The following is a 23041-nucleotide window of genomic DNA, read 5'->3' as shown; positions in this document are numbered from 1 at the left end:
CTTGCCTCGCTGATCTTTTTGGTATGTGCTGCACAGGTTTCACAGTGTTCCTCGGAGTGCTTCCCAGAGGCAGGACATATAAAATAATAATAATGTCATTTTCTGTTTGTTATTTCAGTATATTATTAGATGAGATTATTAGCTGACCTGATGCTAAAACGGAAAGGCTGCCGTAGATCTATCGGGGTTAATAAGTAAGGGGGATCAAATGTGAGATCCCCCTTACTTATTAACCTGGACTCTGCAGCAGCTCAAAGGTGTGATGTCAGGGCCGAGACGTTTCATTATCTGCAAGACAATATAATATCATATAAACAGTTTTCTAAAAGCATAGATTTGGTCAACAGCAGACGACGGTACTTGAACATGACAGCTCCCATATGAGAGTGCTTATAGGGTGAAGCAAAGTACTGAAAAGAGTCCGCCTTCCCTGATTAGAAAATATGAATAAACATTGAACATTTTGTTTCAGTGCTGCTGGAGAATGTCGGAGAGGAGCTGGACCCTATCCTGGAGCCTCTGCTGCTGAGACAGACCTTTAAACAGGCTGGTGCCGTGTGTATCCGCCTCGGAGACTCCACCATCGAATATGCTCCCGAATTTCGCTTCTACATCACAACCAAGCTACGCAACCCACACTACCTGCCTGAGACCTCCGTCAAGGTACGGTGTAGTGAGACACAGCCTCAGTATCCATCGGTTCACATTGCAAAATGCTAATTTTATTATTAACATGGAAAATACAGTGACTCTAATTTAACACAGACATCAATGATACAGCCCCTATTGTTAAACGTTGTTGTATTCGTCCCACAATGTTGAGACACACCGACAGACCTGGTCCTCAATATGTATTTGCGAGTTAGGGATTGTCCCGTTACACACACACATACACACACACACACACACACACACACACATAAAAAAACATACTACAGACAGACTTGAGCCTTTACTCATGATGGCAGAGCGTTTCCTGGCAGTAGTCACACGCTGTAGCTGTTTGCAGCAGGTGTCAGTGTTGTTGCAATGAGCCCCCTGCAATCCGCCACGCGCCCTCTACCGACCCTTTTCATGCAGATTGAGCTGCTAGCCGTCAATCCCTCTGTAGATGTATCCCCCACAACAAAGCTGCTGCCAAAACAGAAGTTACTAGAAAAGAGTCACTAGACTACAGGCTGTCACGGGAACCAACGCAGACCTCTGTATTCCTCTGCCTTTTAAGTATTATTTTCATCACACCTAATAGCGATAGTCAACCTAGTTTGTTTTGTTATCCCGTGGGATTGTTATCACGCCAAATGGTAGCACTGACTTTCCATAATACAGTTCATTGTCACTGAAGTGTGACTGCTATGTGGGGCACTGTATTTCTGCAGGCTGAAACATTCTTTTTTTTGTGAGGGAGACGTCAATTGATGAGATAAGTCTGGCTTGTCAAAATGTGGGAGGAGTTTTTAGCTGCGCTATGGATAGCAATATTGCCTGGACAATTGGTCTGTCCACCACTTTGGATTATGTCATCTATTTGATGGATTGCCGCAAATATTTTTACTGATGGTCTCCAGAGGATGAACTCGTAATTACTTTGGTGATCCTATGACTCTTCTTTTACTACTATTAGCAGTTCAGTTATTCAGTGAAATAGCTCAATATCTACTCGATGGATTTGCACAAAATATTGTAAAGACATGGTTCCCAAACGATGTATCCCTACGACTTTAGTAACGCCCTGATTGTTTTTGTCTCAACTATAGATTGCCATGATATTAGCGACACACATTCGTGTTCCCCTGAGGATGAATCGTAGTCATATTGGTGATCGTTGGACTTTTCATCCAGAGCCATCATTAAGTCAAAACTGCACTAATTTGTCTAATATTTTACCAGAACTTTGGTTTATAACCAAATTCCTGCAAAACTAAAAGAATTCCCATTGGCCTCAGCTGTGCATTGTGAAAGTAGCTAATTACCCAAGATTAGCATGCTAACCACACTAAACTAAGATGGTTAACATGATAAACAATATACCTACACAATAATAGCATGTTAGCATTTTCCTATCAAGCTTGTAAGCAAAAATATTTTTTAAGATTGAATTCAAAGCACTGTATGGCTGTCGACTATTAGTCTTGTGTATTTAAACTGTTTTTGAACTCAACAACATATTGTTTGCTGTCCTGGATAGTTAGTTTACCCCTTTGTTTTCACTCTACCGATAGATGAGCCCTACTTTTTTTAGTTGGTTCACACTTATTGCATCAAACCATTCAAATGGCGGCACGTTTTTACCCCGGCAACAAAATGAATCATCATTCTCTGATAACACCTTTCCAATAGAGCACAAAAAAAAGAACAAATTCCAAGAAAGGGAGCATTAAAGGAAACTGCATTACAGAGAGGCATGGGGTTGGAAAGCATTACTGAAGATCACATTTCAAGCATCTATTTGCAGGACCCCGCTCTTTATGGGCAGCGATTAGATAGATTCAAGCCATTTTTCAAAACTGGCTAAATCTTTTTTTTCCTTCTTTTTTGCTTAAGTCTTTTTTTTTTGCCTACAGTATATTATATGGCACCCATTATATCCATAAAGCCCTATTTGAAATGCAATACTTTCAAATGCAACGGGCAAGTCTCTAGTAAAACAGCCCTTAAGGACCTCAAGGGAGGAAGGGAAGCGAAGAAAGAGGGGGTATGTGTGAAAAGGACAAACGGGAGATTTATATGGGCTCCTAGTCTTTACCACTAGCTGAGTGGGTCCGCAGCATCAATAGAAATGGAATTAGGCTCCGGAGAAGTGCACTCGTTTATTAGGGAAGGGAGTAAATAGCAGATATAAGCTTTTAACCTCCGGGTAAGTGCGGAGCAGAATGTCTAAGGCTGTGTGGTAAAAGACACACTTCCACACTTTTGACATAAAAGAAAAGAAAAAAAAGTAAATGCATCCTACCTGCACTTTGCCAAAGCTGCAGTGGTTATTGGAATTGATTAGATAGGAGGTTCGTTGGGAGAACTGCAATGAAGCCAAGAGGATCAAAGCTGCACTGCAAAGTACCTTAGAGCAAGGGCGGGGCAAGACACACACACAGACTCACACACACACACATGTTGATGTAGTTCTTCCTCGGTGCCGTAGGTGACCCTACTGAACTTCATGATCACCCCAGAGGGCATCCACGACCAGCTGCTGGGTATTGTGGTGGCTCGAGAAAGGCCCGACCTGGAGGAGGAGAAACAGGCTCTCATCCTGCAAGGAGCCGAGAACAAAAGGTACAGAAAATAGCACACACCAGTCACGGGGCAAATTAAATCAACTAAATCAAATCAAATGTCTCCATCTTCGAAATGGAAACGGTGGACACGTTAAATTGCTCTCGCACTTTTGTCAGACAACTAAAGGAGATTGAAGATAAAATCTTAGAAGTGCTCTCCTCCTCCGAGGGCAACATCCTGGAGGACGAGACGGCCGTCAAGATCCTCTCCTGCTCGAAAGTGCTGGCCAACGAGATCACGGAGAAGCAGGCCGTGGCTGAGGTGACAGAGCAGAAGATTGATGAGACTCGCATGGGCTACACACCAATTGCCGTGCACTCAGCCATCTTGTTCTTCTCCATTGCTGACCTGGCTAACATTGAGCCCATGTACCAGTACTCCCTCACCTGGTTCATGAACCTCTTCATCAGCTCCATCGACAACTCAGACGCGAGTGACGACTTGGAGCAGAGGTAAGCAGGGCTGACAAATGTGCTTGTCACAATCCACTCAAAGTGAATCCTGGAGCTGCTTATCTTCTCGAAAGATCTCGACTTGTAAACTGATTGTAAAGAAAAGAATGTAAGACTGTTACTAGTGCATGAGTGTGGGTGAGATCTGTTTTGGTTTTCAACAAGATTATTAAAATGCCAGCACATGTGTCTTCTTCAGACTGCAGATCCTGAGAGACCACTTCACATACACGCTATACGTCAACGTGTGTCGCTCACTGTTTGAGAAGGACAAGCTGCTCTTTTCCTTCTGCCTCAGTGTCAATCTGCTCATGCACAACAAACTGGTAGGAATTACACAGATTTACAAAACTAGAGATGTTGTTTGAAAACACGTTGAGTATTTGCATTTAATTGGTTTGTTTTTAAGTGGTTAGCTAATCAAACGAGCTGATTCGTTTTTCTCAATCAGACACCTCTATGTCTTGTATTTTTAATTGGCATGGATATTATTTTAATCCAACTATAATCCCCAAAATGGTCAACCCATAAAAATCACTTTAAATAAAAAAATTCCGGTTAATCCTCCGCTGTGTTCACACTTTTTTCCCGTGGAATGTCGTAGGTGGACGACGGGGAGTGGCGCTTCCTTCTGACGGGGGGTGTGGGCCTGGACAACCCCCACTCGAACCCCTGCACCTGGCTACCAAAGAAGTCTTGGGACGAGATCTGCCGCCTAAATGAAATGGAGCGTTTCAAAGGTCTGCGTCAAGACATGGCTCGCCTCAGGAAAGAGTGGAAGGTGGTCTACGACAGCCCGGTGAGTGTCGTCAAGCTGCCTGGCCGGTCTGGGTGGGGCTTTGCCTCGAGGTGTTACATATGTTTCTGTGATCATTAAAGTCACCATTAGATCAACAATATCAAAGAGAGCTAGAAGGAGGAGAAGATCTGTGCATTCCCCCCAAAATGCAAATGTTGTCGGCCTATGCATATTAATATAGCTGGCACTGCTGGTGTCCTGTGAATGTGTTGATTCTCAGCTGAAAACGGGGTTGTGATTAGCAGTTCAAGAGGTTAGCCGTTAAAACTGGGCCACATTTGGCGCCACAATCAGGACACATCTAGCTGCAGCGACTGCCTCGAAGACCACCTGAAGATTTATATTCTGAAGGTGCCACTTGACAAGGGGTCTATATAAAAACATGTTAAATGTATGTGGGTTTTCAGCATTTTTCCAACACAACGCAAAACTGCTTGGCAACAACTTGAGCTTGTGTTATTCTGTGTTGACCAAACCTGACATCAGTAACATCTTATGTGTTGTGCACGACTTTGATTCACTTAGCTCAAAGTGAAAAAGAAAATGTAACGCTATTTGCAGTCGATCTTTCAAAGTGTGCCCGATGAGATTACGGCCAAGTAGAACACATCTCTGGGTTTATAGAACTGTTTATTGTTTAGTTTTGGTCTTCTTCACCATGACTTTAAATGCTCTTTAAAATACAACAGGTACATCCTATGACGGCGTATTGGTGTTGAGCGGAGCTATTTGCCCCCAACTTGCCGTTTAGGCTCAGATTTGCAGAAAGCAAAGACAAACAAAAATCAAGCTTCTCATCAGTATCAAAGAGAGGGGGCAGTGATGGACTGTGGCGTAGAGACGTTAAGTAGCCGGAAGCAAAGAAGTCCTTTGACTGGAATACGGGCAACCCTCAGCTCAACAGTGTGAGCAGGGATGAGAAAGGGAATAATGGCAGAGTGAAGAGGTTAAACATATCTTTCAGTGGGTTTGGCACGTGAACCACAGGCCAGCCTCGCCTGCCCTGCAGCTCAGCATGCTAGCTCACACACGCAGCCCCCCCCCACTCTGCACAACTAACGGTAGTGTGGCTGAATACATCACCTTTTTGCACATTCTATACGCTTATATTTCACATACTGTTGGCTCTTTTGTGTTCGATAATGTCAACAACATACATGTTATCATTGTCTATCATTAAGTTCTGTTTCTGCTATTGCCTTCAAATATGAAAATATTTTGATCACTGTCAAACAGGTCTTAATTGTTTATTTACTGTAGCATATTGTGGAACTGTTTATGTTATAATTTTTGGTATGGTTGTTAAAATCCTACTTAAATGCTCATTCTATATGTCTTTCAATTTATTTTATTTTATGTCAAATAACAGAGTTGTATTAGTTTTAAGTGTTGTACAGACAAAAGGGACAGAGAAGGGAGGATGTAGGAGGAACGTAATTTGCCAGGTGTGGATGATGCGCACACTCACACTCTCACTCCATCTTTCAATTATATAGTATCTGAAATTGAAGTTTTATCTAATTAAATATTTTCTGTTCCTGTTGTGCCAGTCACATCTATGCAATCTAGACGCAAGAACAGCTGTTTAATCAATGTGTGGTGCACATAAACATGTGTGCACCACACATGCTTGTCTCTTTGCTGTCTGACACACACACACACACACACCATCTTTTGATTTATAATCAACAGAATCAGGCACAGCACTTCTATCCAATTAAATCTAGTTTGTTCCAGTTGTAGAATTCACATTTATTAAATCTTGATGCAAGAACAGCTGTTCAACCAAGCACACGGGCGCTCACACCCTGTACACACAGAGCATCCCCAGGAGATTCTAAATAGGTGTATCTCTCTCAAAGCACCTGCCAACACACATGGCCTGTAGTCTCTCCACAAACAGACTGGGGGAAAGAAATGTACCATTGCTCACATACTTTGGTACACTTGTTCCAGGAATTAATAAAACATATTGCTCTGACTCCCTCTGGCTTTTTTTTCTTCTTTTTCTTTTGACCTCTCTTTTCCTCCGCCTTTTCCTCTTTCCCGGTCTTTGCTTTTTCAAACATATGTATTTATCTCCCCACATTGCTCACCTCCCATTTACATCACAGATTGCTCCTCTTTTGCTGAACTACAATTCCTGATCTTGCAACAGCTCAATACAATGCAACCCCACCCCATAACTTCTCTTGAAATAAGATATTAATGTACAGTCTGAATTCAATATGTTTTGCATATCTGCAGGACCCCCATCAGACTCCCTTCCCTGAAGGGTGGCAGGACAAGCTGAGCCAGTTCCAGAGGATGCTGGTTATCCGTTGCCTCAGACCAGACAAGGTCAGTTCATACGCTGTTTTCCAAAAGATGGTAGGATGTCATTGCGAAATTGAATTTTAACTCAATTTCTCAAAACGTCACTTTTATCTACAACGTTTCTTCTGGAAATAAATCAGTAAGCGGTAACGATAAACTCATTCCATCTATGTGTCCCCCAGGTTATTCCCATGGTGCAGGAATTTGTTTCCGACAGTTTGGGCCGTCCCTTCATCGAAGCGCCGCCCTTCAATCTGAGTAAGGCGTTCGTTGATAGCCACTGCTGCGCCCCCCTCATCTTCATCCTCTCCCCCGGCTCCGACCCCATGGCTGCGTTGCTTAAGTTTGGAGATGAAAAGGTACAAAGACACCTGGGAAATTCAGCAGCTTTGAAGCCTGCTGCGTGTACAAACTCACAATGAAAGGGGAAATTGAATCCTCTAGATTTTTCAGGCTCCCACACTGGTCTTAAAAGCACTATTATATATAAATATAAACATTATATATAGAAAGCAGCTACATAAGTGTGTGTGTGTGTGTGTGTGTGTGTGTGTTTGCACTGCTGTTCTCATCCCTCAGGGCTATACCGGTAACAAGCTGACTTCTCTCTCTCTGGGCCAAGGCCAGGGTCCTATTGCTATGCGTATGATTGAGACAGGCATCAAAGAGGGCACCTGGGTGGTTCTTCAGAACTGCCACTTGGCCACATCGTGGATGTCAAGACTTGAGAGAGTCTGTGAGGTCAGACACACACACACACACACACACACGCACACACACACACACACACACTTTATATACACCAGATTTCTATCGCCCAATGCATACATCTTCTTGACATGGTCTTTGTGGCTTTGAGCAGGAGCTGAACCCAGACACTACCCACCCAGACTTCAGGCTCTGGCTGACCAGCTACCCGTCTCCCACCTTCCCCGTGGCTGTGCTTCAGAATGGGGTGAAGATGACCAATGAGGCTCCGAAGGGCCTCCGCGCCAACATTGCACGCTGCTTCTTAATGGACCCCGTCTCTGACCCAGAGTTTTTTGGCAGCAGCAGCAAGCCGGTCAGTGTGTGTGTGCATGTCTCTCTGTGTCTCGGTACCTTGTTGTGCATATCCATCATACCGACATCAGTGGGTGTCCTGTGCTCCATTTTGTCTGTTATCACCCCTGCTGTGTATTTCAGAGTGTGTTTATTTTAGCTGTGGAAATACTAAACAACACCACTATTTATCTAATTATTGATCAATGACAAGACATTCCATGTTTGCTTATCCATCTCTTAGGTTGTTTTCAAGAAACTACTGTACGGACTGTGTTTCTTCCACGCCCTGACCCAGGAGAGGAGGAAGTTTGGACCTTTGGGCTGGAACATTCCGTATGAGTTCAATGAGACTGACCTCCGGATCTCTGTGCAGCAGCTACACATGTTCCTTGAACAGTACCAGGTAGTAGGCTTTTTTTTAAAGGTCTCTCCTTTCACCAATTATTTTGATCTTTCTTAAATGAAACATGCTACATGTACTCCAATGAACAAACTATATATCTTTGGCACAAAGAAAAACTCTGACTCTCGCATGGAGATGCACATACAACATCCACTCCTACGTGTATATTCCACATGTATGCCCATTATAGAAATTCTGGCTCTTACTGTACAAGTGGGTTCCTCTTCACTCAAGTATCTGCTTTCATCCGCCATGTTCAAAAACCCTCCTGACATTTTTCCACAAACCGATAGCACTCAGTCCCTCCACCATTCCCAATTCCACCACTGAAGCTGAGAAAAAAAAAGGTGGCAAAAGTAAAGTACTGAGGGTATCTTGTTTTTCAACGGAGTGACATTTTCATCTTGTAGCCAAGTGCCGCCGCTGAATTCGTGAGAGAAATCCTGCTCCAGAAAATGCCACAACCCCCACCCTTTCACCTCCTGTTACGTCAGTTTCTATTTCAAGTCGAGTTCGTGAAGTGAATTTCAGCCAGGTTTACTGTTTTGGAAGATCGCACACATAACACAACTAAGAATACACGCACGCACGCACTGATATCATCCACGTTTTAATTATTACCTTCTTTTAAAACGTGAGACTCTAAGCATGGCTATAGCTTAGGTTTCTGTGTAATATGCATGATTTCTTGTTTGCTGCAGGAAGTGCCGTTTGATGCCATCCGCTACATGACTGGTGAGTGTAACTACGGAGGTCGCGTGACAGATGACTGGGACAGACGGACCCTGCGCACTATCCTCTCTATCTTCTACACTTCAAAGGTCATCGAGGACCCCGACTACAAGTTTGATCCCAGTGGGCTCTACTATGCACCAGCTGAGGAAGATGTAAGGAACAGAAAATCACAGAAAATTGCGATAACTTTTGATTGCAAAGTTAAAAACACAATTTAAGCTTGGAAGCTTTGGCTGTAAGCACAAAAAATTGCATAAGAGATTTACAGTAATGAGGTAATGCCATACCTTATTATCAGGGGAAATCAGTACTATATTCCACATAGAGTTGGGCAAAGATTGACATTTTAGATGGAAAGCAACTTGCTGAACTGACTGGTAAGTCACTCACTCACTCACTCACTCACTTCACCACAAAGGGAGATTGTTAGCTATTTGTAACACTCATCATCTGAGAAATGCATTTTTGTTGTACTGTCAGTGATATATTATATACAGTAGGGTAATTACATATGTGATTTGCTGCCAGGGAAGTTAATCTAATCCAAAACCCTCCTCCTTATCCAAATCAAGAATGAATTGAACCCAAACCTACATACTCTGCCTAGGTTGCACAGCACGAGGGGCCGTTATGTAAGCGCTGTGCTTTGCATCAGTGACACTGAGTTTTTGTTGTAGTCATGATAGGTTGACCTTTTTGAGATATGGTACACTGTAGCATAGATACATCACACAGCATGTTATTCAAATATTGATATAAAATGTCTTATATACTCCAACAATGTGGCTTTCACTAGAAGAGCACAGCTGAAACAACTCCATAACTATACACCCTAAAGTGCTGGTGTATCACTCTCTTGGAAAAAACTCCAGTAAAGTTAAACTCATTTGAATGTGTTTGTTTTTAAACTAAGCATATTACAGGAATCAGTTTCTTAACGCTTTTGTTGAGCTACCTTTAAAAAGACATTAGGAGATAAAATGTGTGTAACAAGGCACAGCAGGCAGCCACAGTGAGGGTTGATATATTTGTTAACACAAGTGCAATCTCTGGCGCGCTCCATTTTTTTTGGCATTTTGTTCTCCGGTGCTGCCCCCCCCCCCCCCCCCCCCCCCCCCCCCCCCCTGCAACCATATCTTTTATTCATGAAGTTACATTTACATAGTCATTATAATAAATGTCGGCAATCTAAGGAGCCGACTTGTTTTTCAATGAGTGTTATTACTCGAGATGTTTCCTGATGTTGCGTTAAAAAATGTCCTCTCTCTTCACTCCTCTCCCGCTGCTTCCTGCTTCCCGGGTTCCAGTACAACAGCTACATAAAATACACCAAGTCGCTGCCACTCAACCCGTCGCCGGAGATTTTTGGGATGAACGCCAACGCAGATATCACCAAGGATCAGGCGGAGACGCAACTACTGTTTAACAGCATCTTGCTCACACAGGTAAGTCCACCTGGAAATGAGCAACTCAAAGTAGTACTTTTGAGATGTTGTACTATCACTTGTAAAGCAGCTCCTTTGAGCCATTGCAACATCTGAACATTTGTAATGCTATTATTAGAATAACGAAGACGGAGGGCCAGAATTCCACGCAGATATGCGATCCTGAATTCATTATTGTGCCATTAAATGACCTGGAGGATTGTTACTATAAAACTGGGCAAAAAGAAACAGCACTGTGACCTGAAAAGTGCTCTGATCTTCAAGTGCCAGCAGCTCTGGGTCGCTTCCGAAACCGATGCGCCCCCCTCTTGGCTGACATCCCAGATGCTCAGTTGTAATGCCACTGCTTGGCTGGTGGATGTTCAAGTTGTCATCCATACACTGTCACCCAGCAAATGCACCACGCGCACACACACATGCACACAAAACAACTCTACTCGAGTACACGCATTAAAACACGTGTACCTACACACTGAAATACAGTCTCACGTAAACACAGACGGCATCAATATGCTTCCCTTGAGTTTCCACTGTCTTTTATAAGTGTCTTTGCCCGCATTAAATATTTCATCGCCCTACATTAAAATGTACTATGCAGATTTAATTCAAGAGAAAAAATATATATAAATATTTCAGTTGTTTGTAGAGAGGCTTGTCAAAGAACCCCCCCCAAAAAAAATACCTTGTCTTCTTTTGACACAGTGTGAGTCACAGTGGCGTTGGCGGGGCTGTGTGATCCCACATCATTATATCTCAGCTCTGTGGAGTTAGACTAGGCTAGCTTGTTCAGGATTACATCGCACCACTTCCCGGCTCCAGTCAACGTTTGCTGCAAATCAAATTGAAGAGATTTCGCAACAAGACCTACTTGAAAACGGCAGAAGTGGGATGAGGTGTTTATTTAGCCCTCCGTGGATCCATTTATTCATTTTAAGACACAAAGCAGTGCCTCTCACTTAGCGCAGGTGCCTAAATTCCTCTGGGAATTAAACTCGATATTAAACAAGTGCAAGTGATCTACATATAGAACAAGCACAGAGTGTCACATGTGAACACATTCTCTCTTTGCATCCTATGCATTCCAACCACTCTGGTTTAGTCTCTTTAATCTAATGGTATCCAGTGTACGTATGCCGGGGTACACAGACCTGGCTTGCCACAAACAAATAGAACATTATTTCCACGTGCACTGACGCCTCAAGTTAAAATTAGAGCTCAATGGAGTATGGCATTTATTCATATAAACTCCTTTCAACAAGATTCATAATGGCTTCAGTCATGTGTGGACTTTATTAGCATCTAATACGATTCCATCAGTCTCAATGACCGATAAACAGGAAGGCGCTTCCAATGGAATGAAACGGCTATTTGTCATTCCCCTACTGTAACCTCAATGCCATTAGCCAATGATTATCCATTACCGCTGGCTAGTGACTGAGCATCAAATAGGTAAATGATGCAAGTTGGAGAGGGGAAAGCGGAAGAATCACAGATTAGAGTGAATAATTATCAGCATGAATGAGTATTGGAATTGTTGATAAGATTGTGTCAAAAGACTGTGTGGGAGAAATGTTGCGACGCCTTCCATCTTCTAAAGCTCTTTGTGTGTTTGTGTGTGGGTGAAGCTGTGTGCGTGTTCACAGTAGGATCTCATCATCAATGGTGTTCTATTGGTAGCTGTCGGCTAGCTTGAAATGTCTCCAAATACAGAAAGGGAAGGTGAAATTAAGAGTCATATATCATATGTATGTGTCAGTTTGTGTCCTTTTTAAAAGCATAAATCTAAATCAATTCGGCAGAAATATAATGAAATGGAAGCAAAACCAAGTCAGAAGTCGTAACCTCTTAACATCAGGATCTCTTCAGGATCGAAATAGCACTAATGCAAAAGAGTCCTAAGAAAGGGAATGCATAATTTGACAAGTCAAAGACAGCAAAAGATAATTCCCTCCGTAAAATGACGACCTGTCAAACCAATCCGAGCCACGAGACCTGCCTCCCCTTCTCATCCGTCCTCTGTCGCTCTGTGTCTCTGATCAGTCCCGTTCTTCAGGCGGAGATGCCAAATCCTCAGATGACATGGTCTTTGATGTGGCAGCTGACATCCTGAGCAAGCTGCCTGCCGACTTTGACTTGGAGGCGGTGATGAGGCGATTCCCCACCAGCTACAACCAGAGCATGAACACTGTGCTGGTGCAGGAGATGGGCCGCTTCAACAACCTGCTCTGCACCGTCCGGGAGTCCTGCGTCAACATTCAGAAGGCCATAAAGGTACGCAGGAGGGTAGATTATTGACCCCATGTGAGGTGCGTAGTCCAAATCCAATCCTGGTCTCATTCTCAGGGATCCACATATTGGTTTGGATACTTATAGGATGATGCATTGTAATTACAATACATGCGTTTGTTTCGGATAATAGTGGGGCCAACTGATGAATCATCATTGATTTCAGTGAATGCAATATTTCATCAGAGGAAGCACACCTCTGATGAATGAGGGGAAACTCTGGCAATGCATCCTCGGAAAACAGATACTGTAGGCAGTCGGCCCAACACTCCGGATCCACTAATCTAACAGCGTCGCTTTTCATGTTGAGGACACACTCGCGCAGTGAAAGTTCAGGGCAATCAGTGGGAATGAGCTTCTGAAAACCTATGTGTACAGTATGTTACTCTATTTCGTATCTCACAAGCCCCGTTGTTGGAGCATGCACTAGCTAAAGGTATGAGCTGTAGAAAAAGTGGAAATGGATACATGATGGAGATGTGGTTGACCCCGTGGGAATGACGGGGATGAAGCACCTTCCGAAACCTCACAATCATCAACTCGTAGCCTACTCTTGACCTTCTTTCAGAAAGTACTCTTATGTCGCATAAAGAGGAACTGAGCCCATCCTGCTAGCTAAAGTGTCTCCGTTCCCAAAGTGCCTTTATTTATTCATACCGTTTTCCTTTGGCCAAGGCCTCAGACTGCGTGTTCCACCTGACTGCTAGCCAGTTTAGCAGCTGTACTGCTAAACGCTAACATGTTATTCAGTTTTTTTTGTATAGCCCAATATAACAAATTACAAATTTGCCTCAGAGGGCTTTACAATCTGTACACATACATATTGTAAAGCCCTCTGAGGCAAATTTGTACTTGATGATGTTTATGATGTTTACCATGTTCATCATCTGTGTTTTGTGCTGACCAGCGTGTTAGCATGCTACAAAGTGCAGCTGAGGCCGATGGGCATGTTGAGGGATCGCTAAAGTTATATATTCATCATCTCTGCAGCATGAATAGCATAGTTGTGTTGTAGTTTTCACCAGATCCATAAAAAAACAAACCACGTGGGAGGGCGCCTAAGTAGTTGGCAGCACCGCTGTGCGTGATGAGCTAAGACTCCCGACGATTAGACAATTAGCGGACTCCCAAATATAGCAATCTTCCAGCTATCATCTTTCCTAATTTCATTTTAATCATGGTTTCTTCTTGTTTTTTTTTCTTCAAATTGCCACCAAGAGACACACTTGAAGCAGTGATACTATCTACTTAGGCCCTAACATCCCCGGGCAAAAATAATTACTGACTTTATATTTCCAGAGATTTGGAGACGTTGCACATGCCAAGAATGTAGCCTCTAATTGGACCGCGTTAGACTAAGAGGACTGTAATTATTTAGTTCGTAGCGTCGAGAACTAAAGACCACGACTGAATGCCATTCTGAACGTATGTGCATGAATGTGTCCTGATTAGACCACATTCAAATAAAAAAGAATTAAAAACACGCCTGAGCGAACGCATGTCTTTTTATATCGTTTGAGAAACCAACTCCACACACATTTCCTCTCCTCCTGAGATGCACCGGTCTCATTGGATTGAAGTGGAATGAGCATAAAGAGTCAGGAAGGCCAATGAGCATGTCATCTTTCATACTTTTATCAAAGGCACCCCTGCGGAGCAAATAAGAGTTCCCATTATGTGGCTGTCTGTCACCTATCTCCACTGAGGGGTTTTTAAGTGACGAGTATGAATTTCTCTCGTATTGGAGTCCGTGTCAGAAAAGAGCCAGAACGGCTTCACACATGTCACGAGTTGTGCAGAAGTTGATCACGTGTTTTCTGCGTAATGTGCATATTTGTGTGTGTGTGTGTGTGTGTGTGTGTGTGCAGGGACTGGTGGTCATGTCTTCGGAGCTGGAGGAGGTGGTCAGCAGCATCCTGACAGGTCGTATCCCCGGCACGTGGATGAAGAAGTCCTACCCCAGCCTCAAACCGCTGGGAAGCTACGTCACGGACTTCCTGGAGCGACTCAAGTTCTTACAGGTACAGACACGGGCTGTCGTGTTCAGAATCAGGTGTCGACACAATGAAAGATGCATTCGGGGTGAGTGAAAAGTGCAAAGTAAATAGAAAAGAAGGAGGCAATGAGGCGTTAAAAAAAAGAAACAAATGAAACAAATGGAAACATGGATGAAAGAAAGAACAAACGAAACGTGTTTATGCGATTACTTTTTTCATTTCAACTTAAAAGGTACCTTAATCTCTTAATCCTTTGAGTCAGATTACTGCATACATACATACAGTACATGGTGACATAAGAACTAAAAGCTATTGCGTAACTTATTTGGGGTAGTGTGACTTGATATACGTAGTTAAAGCTACACATGCCGATTGTCGTTAGGTGTTGTGCCACCACAAGCCCTGCAGGTCTACATGAGAGAGCCATGTCAGTGCATACTGCGGCCTCCATAGTGAACCGTAAGCTCGCCTTAAGCTGTGTCACACTTGAGTTACGCAAGACCTCTTCATTCCACTTGTGTGCACATAGAGTAGGAGGCAGGGGGATTTAGTCATGCTTTTCATTCATCGCAGGTTTAGTACAGCAAACGCATGCACCCAACCATGTGAGTCCGCTAAGTGACCTTCTGCATCCTCATCCTCCTCAACAATCGGTTCACATGTTTCCCTTGTTCCCTATTTTTTCGCAGGATGAAACACTGTTTTCCTCCTGATCATCATGAATCAGTGGAGGGAAAAGAATGTACGGTGTGTGCGTGTGTTATCCAACAGAGATGTCCACCCGTGACTCCCCACAGGGCGAAATGCAAAAGTCACGGGATTCTCATCTGAGACGGCATGCTTTCAGAAAGAGAATAGCTTGACATTTCAGGGAATATTATGATTGTTTGCTGTTTTTAAGGGAGTGAAGAAGAAAGACATCAGTGGGTTCAGTAGGCTGATGATTCCAAGACATTGTAGCCGAGCTTACAGTCGCACAAAGACTTAAGTGAACTATATATTCAACATTACATTGCTCCCTCCAAACTTGGGAACTTTAATCCAAACAGTTTTTCTAGTGACCCATTTCACAAATAAAATAAAAAGACAAACTATCGCGGCCCCATTCACGACAGGGCTCATCGTCGCGAAAAGAGCAAATTTGTACATAAATGAATGTTCCAGACCATTTTTGCTTCCGAAAAATATTATCTTGAATAGGTAAAGCAGCCATTTATTAAAGAGATACACGTTTGATAAATCACAACTTTGTTTTGTGCATGTGCTATGGAAAACGTGCTCATGTTGAATACTTTATAAATAAGACCAAGACCTGCATTTAGGCAGAATGACTGATGATTTAAAGGGGAGCGTTGGTATTTTTCAACCTGCAGCCTCCTTTCCCACATTTCGTGTCTGACTAATGGGTCCAACAATTTTGGAAATTGGCTGGTTGAGCTGCAAGGGCCCCTGCACAGCATGAATGTAGCGATACTAGGTCATTCACGGGCTCAGATTGTTATGATTGGTGTCTGACAACATAATGGAAAGGACCCCACATGGAGGAGAGGAGTTGTTCCCCCTCACTCGCGCTCGTCGCCCACTTCTCATCCGTACTCTGCCACAAATAAATAAGGCCGACCATTCACTTCTCGTCTGTCCAACTTACTCACGTTTCTGCCGTTGTCTTCCCAAAAACAAGTGCCCTCTCACAGGATGTCAGAACGAGACTCCTCCTCTTCTTTCCTTTGTGTTTTCAGACACTAATAATAACAATCTGAGCCCGTCGGTGGCAGGAACAGGAACTTTTATTAGACCCACAGTCCATTGACTAAACCCAATTTCCGAATATTGTTTTCACTTAAACGAAAACATTTAAAACCCTCTTGGTATATAAAGAGCAGCAGATATGTTAAAGGGTATTAATAATGGTTAATAAGTGTTTGGTGATCAAGTGAAGAAAAATAAAGAAAAACCATCAACCATCTCCTCCCGTCCTATGGTAAATGTCCCTCTCTTCTCTGGCCTGCTGTGGTTTCAGGACTGGTACGAACACGGCACGCCGGCTGTATTCTGGGTATCGGGATTCTTCTTCACCCAGGCCTTCCTCACAGGCAGCCAGCAGAACTATGCCAGGAAACACACCGTCCCTATCGACTTGCTCGGCTTCGACTTCGAGGTCCTGGATGAGAGGCAATACAAGCAGCCTCCAGAGGATGGTAGGATACTAACGGGGTTAATGAGATGAGAGAAGGAAGGATGGTATTAGAACAGCTTTTGATGGGACAGAATGCCTCCGTTCGACACACCAGCTAACAGTTTAATGAAGGTAGAGCAAAGACGGCGGAAAGATCGAAAAAGAAGAGAGTAAAGAGGGCGAAAGGGGAAGAAAGGTGAGAGAGGAGTACATTGAACACAAGCAGAGGATGAAAGAGGAGACACAAACAGATGGAACCTGGCTGTATATGAACGAGACAGAGTGTACAGTGCAAAAAGCAAGTCAAAGCCTCCAGGCCTCTCCCGTATACATGCAGCCTTGCGTCTGCCCCTCGCTGTGCCTCCAGCCCTGCTGTGAGTTTCTAAGTCGCATAAAGCCTCACCCTCAATCAGGCCCCAGCTGGGGGCCCATCACGCCACCACAGCCGACGCTGCCGAGCTGCAAATCCGTCAGTGTGTTTGTGCATTTGGGCGTGTAACACTGACAGAATGCCGACAGTCGGTTATCTCTGTATGTCCCCAACCCCCCCCCCCCCCCCCCCCACACCTTTAAGGAGAGCTCACAAGCTTTATGGAAAGACAGTGTTGCAGCACAGTTCGTCTCATGAAGCTGTACGGAACCGACAAGCATCATAGTCACAGGCTTCCTTCATTAAGGAAAGTTTACACTAACCACTCCTCTTGTCCTTCTGAATTGTGTGTGTGTGTGTGTGTGTGTGACATCCAGGTGTGTACATTAGAGGTCTGTTTCTGGATGGCGCCCGCTGGGACAGGAAGACCAAACTTCTTGCAGAGTCCTACCCCAAAGTGCTGCATGACCCCATGCCGGTGGTGAGTGAGGAACAAAACGCACAAACACTGTACGCCGACACGGACTAGGACGAGGGGCGGGCGTGGCTCAGGAGAAGGGCGGGTTGCCCATTAATCGAAAAAAAGATCAGTCGATATCTAAACCCTTTGTCATTGCAGTGGTTCTCAAAACGAGAGATTGAGACCATAAACTCATGTTTACTGAAGGGAATAAAAGCAGAGTCATTTTCTCACAGACCTCTATACAACCAGTCGCCCCCTGATGGCCATGAGAGGAAATGCGTACGGCATTGGCTTCTCGCTTTTTCAGACACAGTAGTTTCCCTCCTGCGAAAAACACCACATGCACCAAGACAAAGAAAAAAAAAACTTCTTGCATAACACAATCTTACATAAAGTTTGAGGGGGTTTATTTGATTCTGCTCCTGTGAATCTCTCCGGCCGTCACAAGAGAGGAAAGATAATATCTGTTTACGTATCAAATTATGAAAACGGGGCAGATTCCATCATTATTTAGCTTGTAAACTCCTACGAGTCGACTGTTTCTTTTTTTAAAGAGACCAGTATTGTGAGTCTCCACGGAGGATGTAAACAACAACCACTCAGCTGTAGCTGCAGCTCCACCCAGGAGGATGTTCTCTGGATGCAATACTGAGAAGCCGCTTTCTTTCATACGTTGCACCTGCAGGAAGCCTCGCATCCTTTTGTTAATTAACAGAGCTTGATATGGTTTATGAAAGCAGAGTGACAGAAGAGAGCGCCGGTGGCAGGGAGTGAGGACTGATCAAGTTTTACGTCTTTGTTTATTTCCCCTCTGTTCTCTCTTCTTCACAATGATTAGGAATAATGCACACACTTATTATTATTTTTTATATTCAGACATTTCAGGGCAAATTATTAACAGAATCAGTTTTTGACGAGCTGAACTTAATTAAAAATGTGCTTATTATATTATGTGTGTGGTGGGGGGAATCATAACACGGGTTGCTTTGAAATGCAAATCTTCGCAGAAGCGCTGCTTATGGAACCAGATGAGTACTTTTCTGGCTGCAGCTCAACAAACTGTTTTTGTTTTTGTTTTGGTTAAGATGTGTTTTTGAGCGGCCCGGTTTATCCCTTTTGCATAACCAAGACTTCTTAATAGCCCGAGGGGGACTCTTCCTTGTGAATGCTATTATTGTTCTATGAGTCAAAGTCCACGGAGTTTCACATTTGTAAGTTAATGTTTGGACCCAGATTAGTTCCCACTAGGTTTTCACGTCCTGACCTTTGAACCACAATTACAATCTGATCTTTTTGCTTCTTTGACGGCAAACACGGCCATTTGATAGTTTAATTATTCCTCTAGTCAAACGTGTTGGATGGAAAGCAGCCCCTAAATGACAGCGACTATTTCCTCACTGTGCCTCTCCCTCCTTGTCAGATGTGGCTGAAGCCTCTCAAACGCCAGGACGTCCCCCAGAGGATGTGCTACGTGGTGCCCGTCTACAAGACCAGCGAGCGGCGCGGCACCCTGTCCACCACCGGCCACTCCACCAATTATGTCATCGCCATGACGCTCAACTCCGACGTGGCCGCCGAGCACTGGATCAAGCGCGGGGTGGCGCTGCTCTGCCAGCTCAGCTCCTAGTGTCAGTGTCTTTAAACGAGGATGAGAAACACCCCCCTCTCTTTTACACACCACCTACAAATCTACATGAGTAGAACCGTGACGGACATTCAGAAGTAACAGAGTACCGGTTTGAAAGGATACAAAAAAAGGAGATAAAAAAAAAGTTTTGCAAATCTCAACACAAACGCCATTTGAGCTTTATTTCGTTGAACGTACAAGCCGACATTGTTGTGCGTGGTAGAGGTGACCATACTGTACATGTGGTAGAGGTGACCATACTGTACATGTGGTAGAGGTGACCATACTGTACATGTGTGGTAGAGGTGACCATACTGTACATGTGGTAGAGGTGACCATACTGTAGTGTGGTAGAGGTGACCATACTGTAGTGTGGTAGAGGTGACCATACTGTACATGTGGTAGAGGTGACCATACTGTAGTGTGGTAGAGGTGACCATACTGTACATGTGGTAGAGGTGACCATACTGTACATGTGTGGTAGAGGTGACCATACTGTACATGTGGTAGAGGTGACCATACTGTAGTGTGGTAGAGGTGACCATACTGTACATGTGGTAGAGGTGACCATACTGTAGTGTGGTAGAGGTGACCATACTGTACATGTGGTAGAGGTGACCATACTGTACATGTGTGGTAGAGGTGACCATACTGTACATGTGGTAGAGGTGACCATACTGTAGTGTGGTAGAGGTGACCATACTGTAGTGTGGTAGAGGTGACCATACTGTACATGTGGTAGAGGTGACCATACTGTAGTGTGGTAGAGGTGACCATACTGTACATGTGGTAGAGGTGACCATACTGTACATGTGTGGTAGAGGTGACCATACTGTACATGTGGTAGAGGTGACCATACTGTAGTGTGGTAGAGGTGACCATACTGTACATGTGGTAGAGGTGACCATACTGTAGTGTGGTAGAGGTGACCATACTGTACATGTGGTAGAGGTGACCATACTGTAGTGTGGTAGAGGTGATCATACTGTAGTGTGGTAGAGGTGACCATACTGTACATGTGGTAGAGGTGACCATACTGTACATGTGGTAGAGGTGACCATACTGTAGTGTGGTAGAGGTGACCATACTGTACATGTGGTAGAGGTGACCATACTGTACATGTGTGGTAGAGGTGACCATACTGTACATGTGGTAGAGGTGACCATACTGTAGTGTGGTAGAGGTGACCATACTGTAGTGTGGTAGAGGTGACCATACTGTACATGTGGTAGAGGTGACCATACTGTAGTGTGGTAGAGGTGACCATACTGTACATGTGGTAGAGGTGACCATACTGTAGTGTGGTAGAGGTGATCATACTGTAGTGTGGTAGAGGTGACCATACTGTACATGTGGTAGAGGTGACCATACTGTAGTGTGGTAGAGGTGACCATACTGTAGTGTGGTAGAGGTGACCATACTGTACATGTGTGGTAGAGGTGACCATACTGTACATGTGTGGTAGAGGTGACCATACTGTAGTGTGGTAGAGGTGACCATACTGTACATGTGGTAGAGGTGACCATACTGTAGTGTGGTAGAGGTGACCATACTGTACATGTGGTAGAGGTGACCATACTGTACATGTGGTAGAGGTGATCATACTGTAGTGTGGTAGAGGTGACCATACTGTACATGTGGTAGAGGTGACCATACTGTACATGTGGTAGAGGTGACCATACTGTAGTGTGGTAGAGGTGACCATACTGTACATGTGGTAGAGGTGACCATACTGTACATGTGGTAGAGGTGACCATACTGTACATGTGGTAGAGGTGATCATACTGTAGTGTGGTAGAGGTGACCATACTGTACATGTGGTAGAGGTGACCATACTGTAGTGTGGTAGAGGTGACCATACTGTACAGCGTGTGGGTGAATGTCTTACGGTCACTTCATTGCTCTGGTCTTATTCTACCCAGATTTGATTGTTTTTGGAGTTTCAGATCAAATGTTTCCTTGAGGTGCTCGCTCGCTTTATAGAGGGGAGGACTTTACAGATGTATTTGCATTCACTATATTTTTTTCTTTCTTTTTAAGTTTTATGAATCATGGAGAAAGTACCTAGTACTTTGAAAATACTCTAAAGTATTTTGTTACAAATATGTTTTTAAAGTAAACGCCAATTGCTCAAAAGGTAATACAAGTAACAGAGATACTGCTTCTTTCTGATTGTAACCTTTCCAAATATGAAATAGCTATTGTCTCTTTCAGGCGGACATTTTCAATTTTTAGTGTTTCTCTTTTTCCGATTATTTATTAAGAGGTTTTTCTATGTCAAAGTGAATACTTTTAGGGGGACGATTCCAGTAAAATAGCTTTTGTAACGATTTGTGTGAAAACTATTTACATTATTAATGGACTGCATTACAGTAGCCAGATTAACGATAATAATATAATACTAATACCGATAACTGAGCTTAAGCTCGACTGCTGATGCCAGAAATGCTCCGCCGCACCTTACACATTAATTTAGTTTCTCAATGTACGGTGTTCACTGAGCTGTTTCTAAACCGGCTGATCTGGGAACAGAAGCTGAAGGCGAGTGGAGAGGAAGCGTTTCCGGTAGAGAGACCGCAAACTCGTGTTACATCATGCCAGAAACACCAGAGATCTTTTCAGAGTTTATTTTCTGGCAAACAGCAAGAATGCCACACTTTGCATTGTATATCCAGAGAATTAAACCAACATACGAGAAAGAAAAAATGAAAACAATCATCGACCTTCATTTTTACAGACAATATTTTAGCCAATAAACAACGAAGAGATTTTGGGGCGTAGTGTCACTAGCTAATCGCTCGCTGGACAATACGGTTTGGATTTTAATAACACAAGAAAGACAGAAATTCAAAGAAAATCTCGCAAAAAGGCTCTTAAGAAATACAAAACAATATTGTAGGAAAATACCAGATAAATATCACATTGTCACGTGTCAAATTATGACCTTTCTTGGTGTCGGAACCGAATGAAAGTAAATTCAGAGCCTTTTTAACATCAGATTAAATAATGAAAATGCCTGTTCAAATAAGAAAAAGAATAGCTCAGTCGCACTACGCCCCAAAGAATTCCTTGTGATCTTCAAGCTGTCCATTTAAAAAAAAAAGTAACAACGGCTGCTAATAGTTTAACTTTGCAGTACAAAGAATGAAATCAAATGTACACTCAACAGGACGTCCGCACCGTTTCCCCTCATGCTTCATGCATGACTCAGACGGATCAATAACGCGACTTCAATGTGACCGACGGTGATCTGCAGCCAGTTGAGACATAAGATGATGGATGTCACACAGTGACAGGATAAATGAAGCCACACACATTATCTGTTTGCTCGAGCCGCTAAAAGCTAGCTAGCTAGGCTATCTAGCTTAGCAGGTGAGCCACAGGACAGCCAATGGAATGTAGGAAGGGGTGGAGGGGGTGGGGGGGGGGGCAAGCGCCAGCCACTGAAAATCCGTACTGGGGCCAGTTTTGGCACAGTCGGCAGAGTGTCGATAATGTACACCCTCTTATCTCAAAATATAACAATAATCTATGTCCTCCGGCTTAATAACTCAGGAGGACAAGTGCAGGGAATGCCGTCGCACAGCAAACCGTTCTGACGCGACAGGAGAACCGCCTTCGTTTGGTCCGTCTCAAGATTGTCATTCATTGA

General features: G+C 43.7%; 1 protein-coding gene across 1 annotated transcript in view; it reads left to right on the top strand.

Annotated features, from left to right (window-relative positions):
* dnah7 (dynein, axonemal, heavy chain 7) overlaps nt 1-19441 on the top strand; it is a 64068-nt gene extending 44627 nt beyond the window's left edge. Inside the window, exons 50-66 of the mRNA XM_034561891.1 lie at nt 473-663; nt 3140-3273; nt 3393-3728; nt 3928-4054; nt 4333-4527; nt 6775-6867; nt 7026-7202; nt 7423-7584; nt 7706-7906; nt 8129-8290; nt 8992-9177; nt 10333-10470; nt 12511-12741; nt 14625-14777; nt 16774-16951; nt 17677-17780; nt 19183-19441. Coding sequence (XP_034417782.1) covers nt 473-663; nt 3140-3273; nt 3393-3728; nt 3928-4054; nt 4333-4527; nt 6775-6867; nt 7026-7202; nt 7423-7584; nt 7706-7906; nt 8129-8290; nt 8992-9177; nt 10333-10470; nt 12511-12741; nt 14625-14777; nt 16774-16951; nt 17677-17780; nt 19183-19389 — 2975 coding nt within the window. The 3' untranslated portion in view covers nt 19390-19441. The remainder of the gene's footprint in view (nt 1-472; nt 664-3139; nt 3274-3392; nt 3729-3927; nt 4055-4332; nt 4528-6774; nt 6868-7025; nt 7203-7422; nt 7585-7705; nt 7907-8128; nt 8291-8991; nt 9178-10332; nt 10471-12510; nt 12742-14624; nt 14778-16773; nt 16952-17676; nt 17781-19182) is intronic.
* The last annotated feature ends 3600 nt before the right edge of the window (nt 19442-23041 follow it).

The sequence above is a fragment of the Cyclopterus lumpus genome, chromosome 21 (assembly GCF_009769545.1).
Source record: "Cyclopterus lumpus isolate fCycLum1 chromosome 21, fCycLum1.pri, whole genome shotgun sequence".
Classification (NCBI taxonomy): domain Eukaryota; kingdom Metazoa; phylum Chordata; class Actinopteri; order Perciformes; family Cyclopteridae; genus Cyclopterus; species Cyclopterus lumpus.
This window is presented reverse-complemented; position numbering and strand designations above follow the sequence as displayed.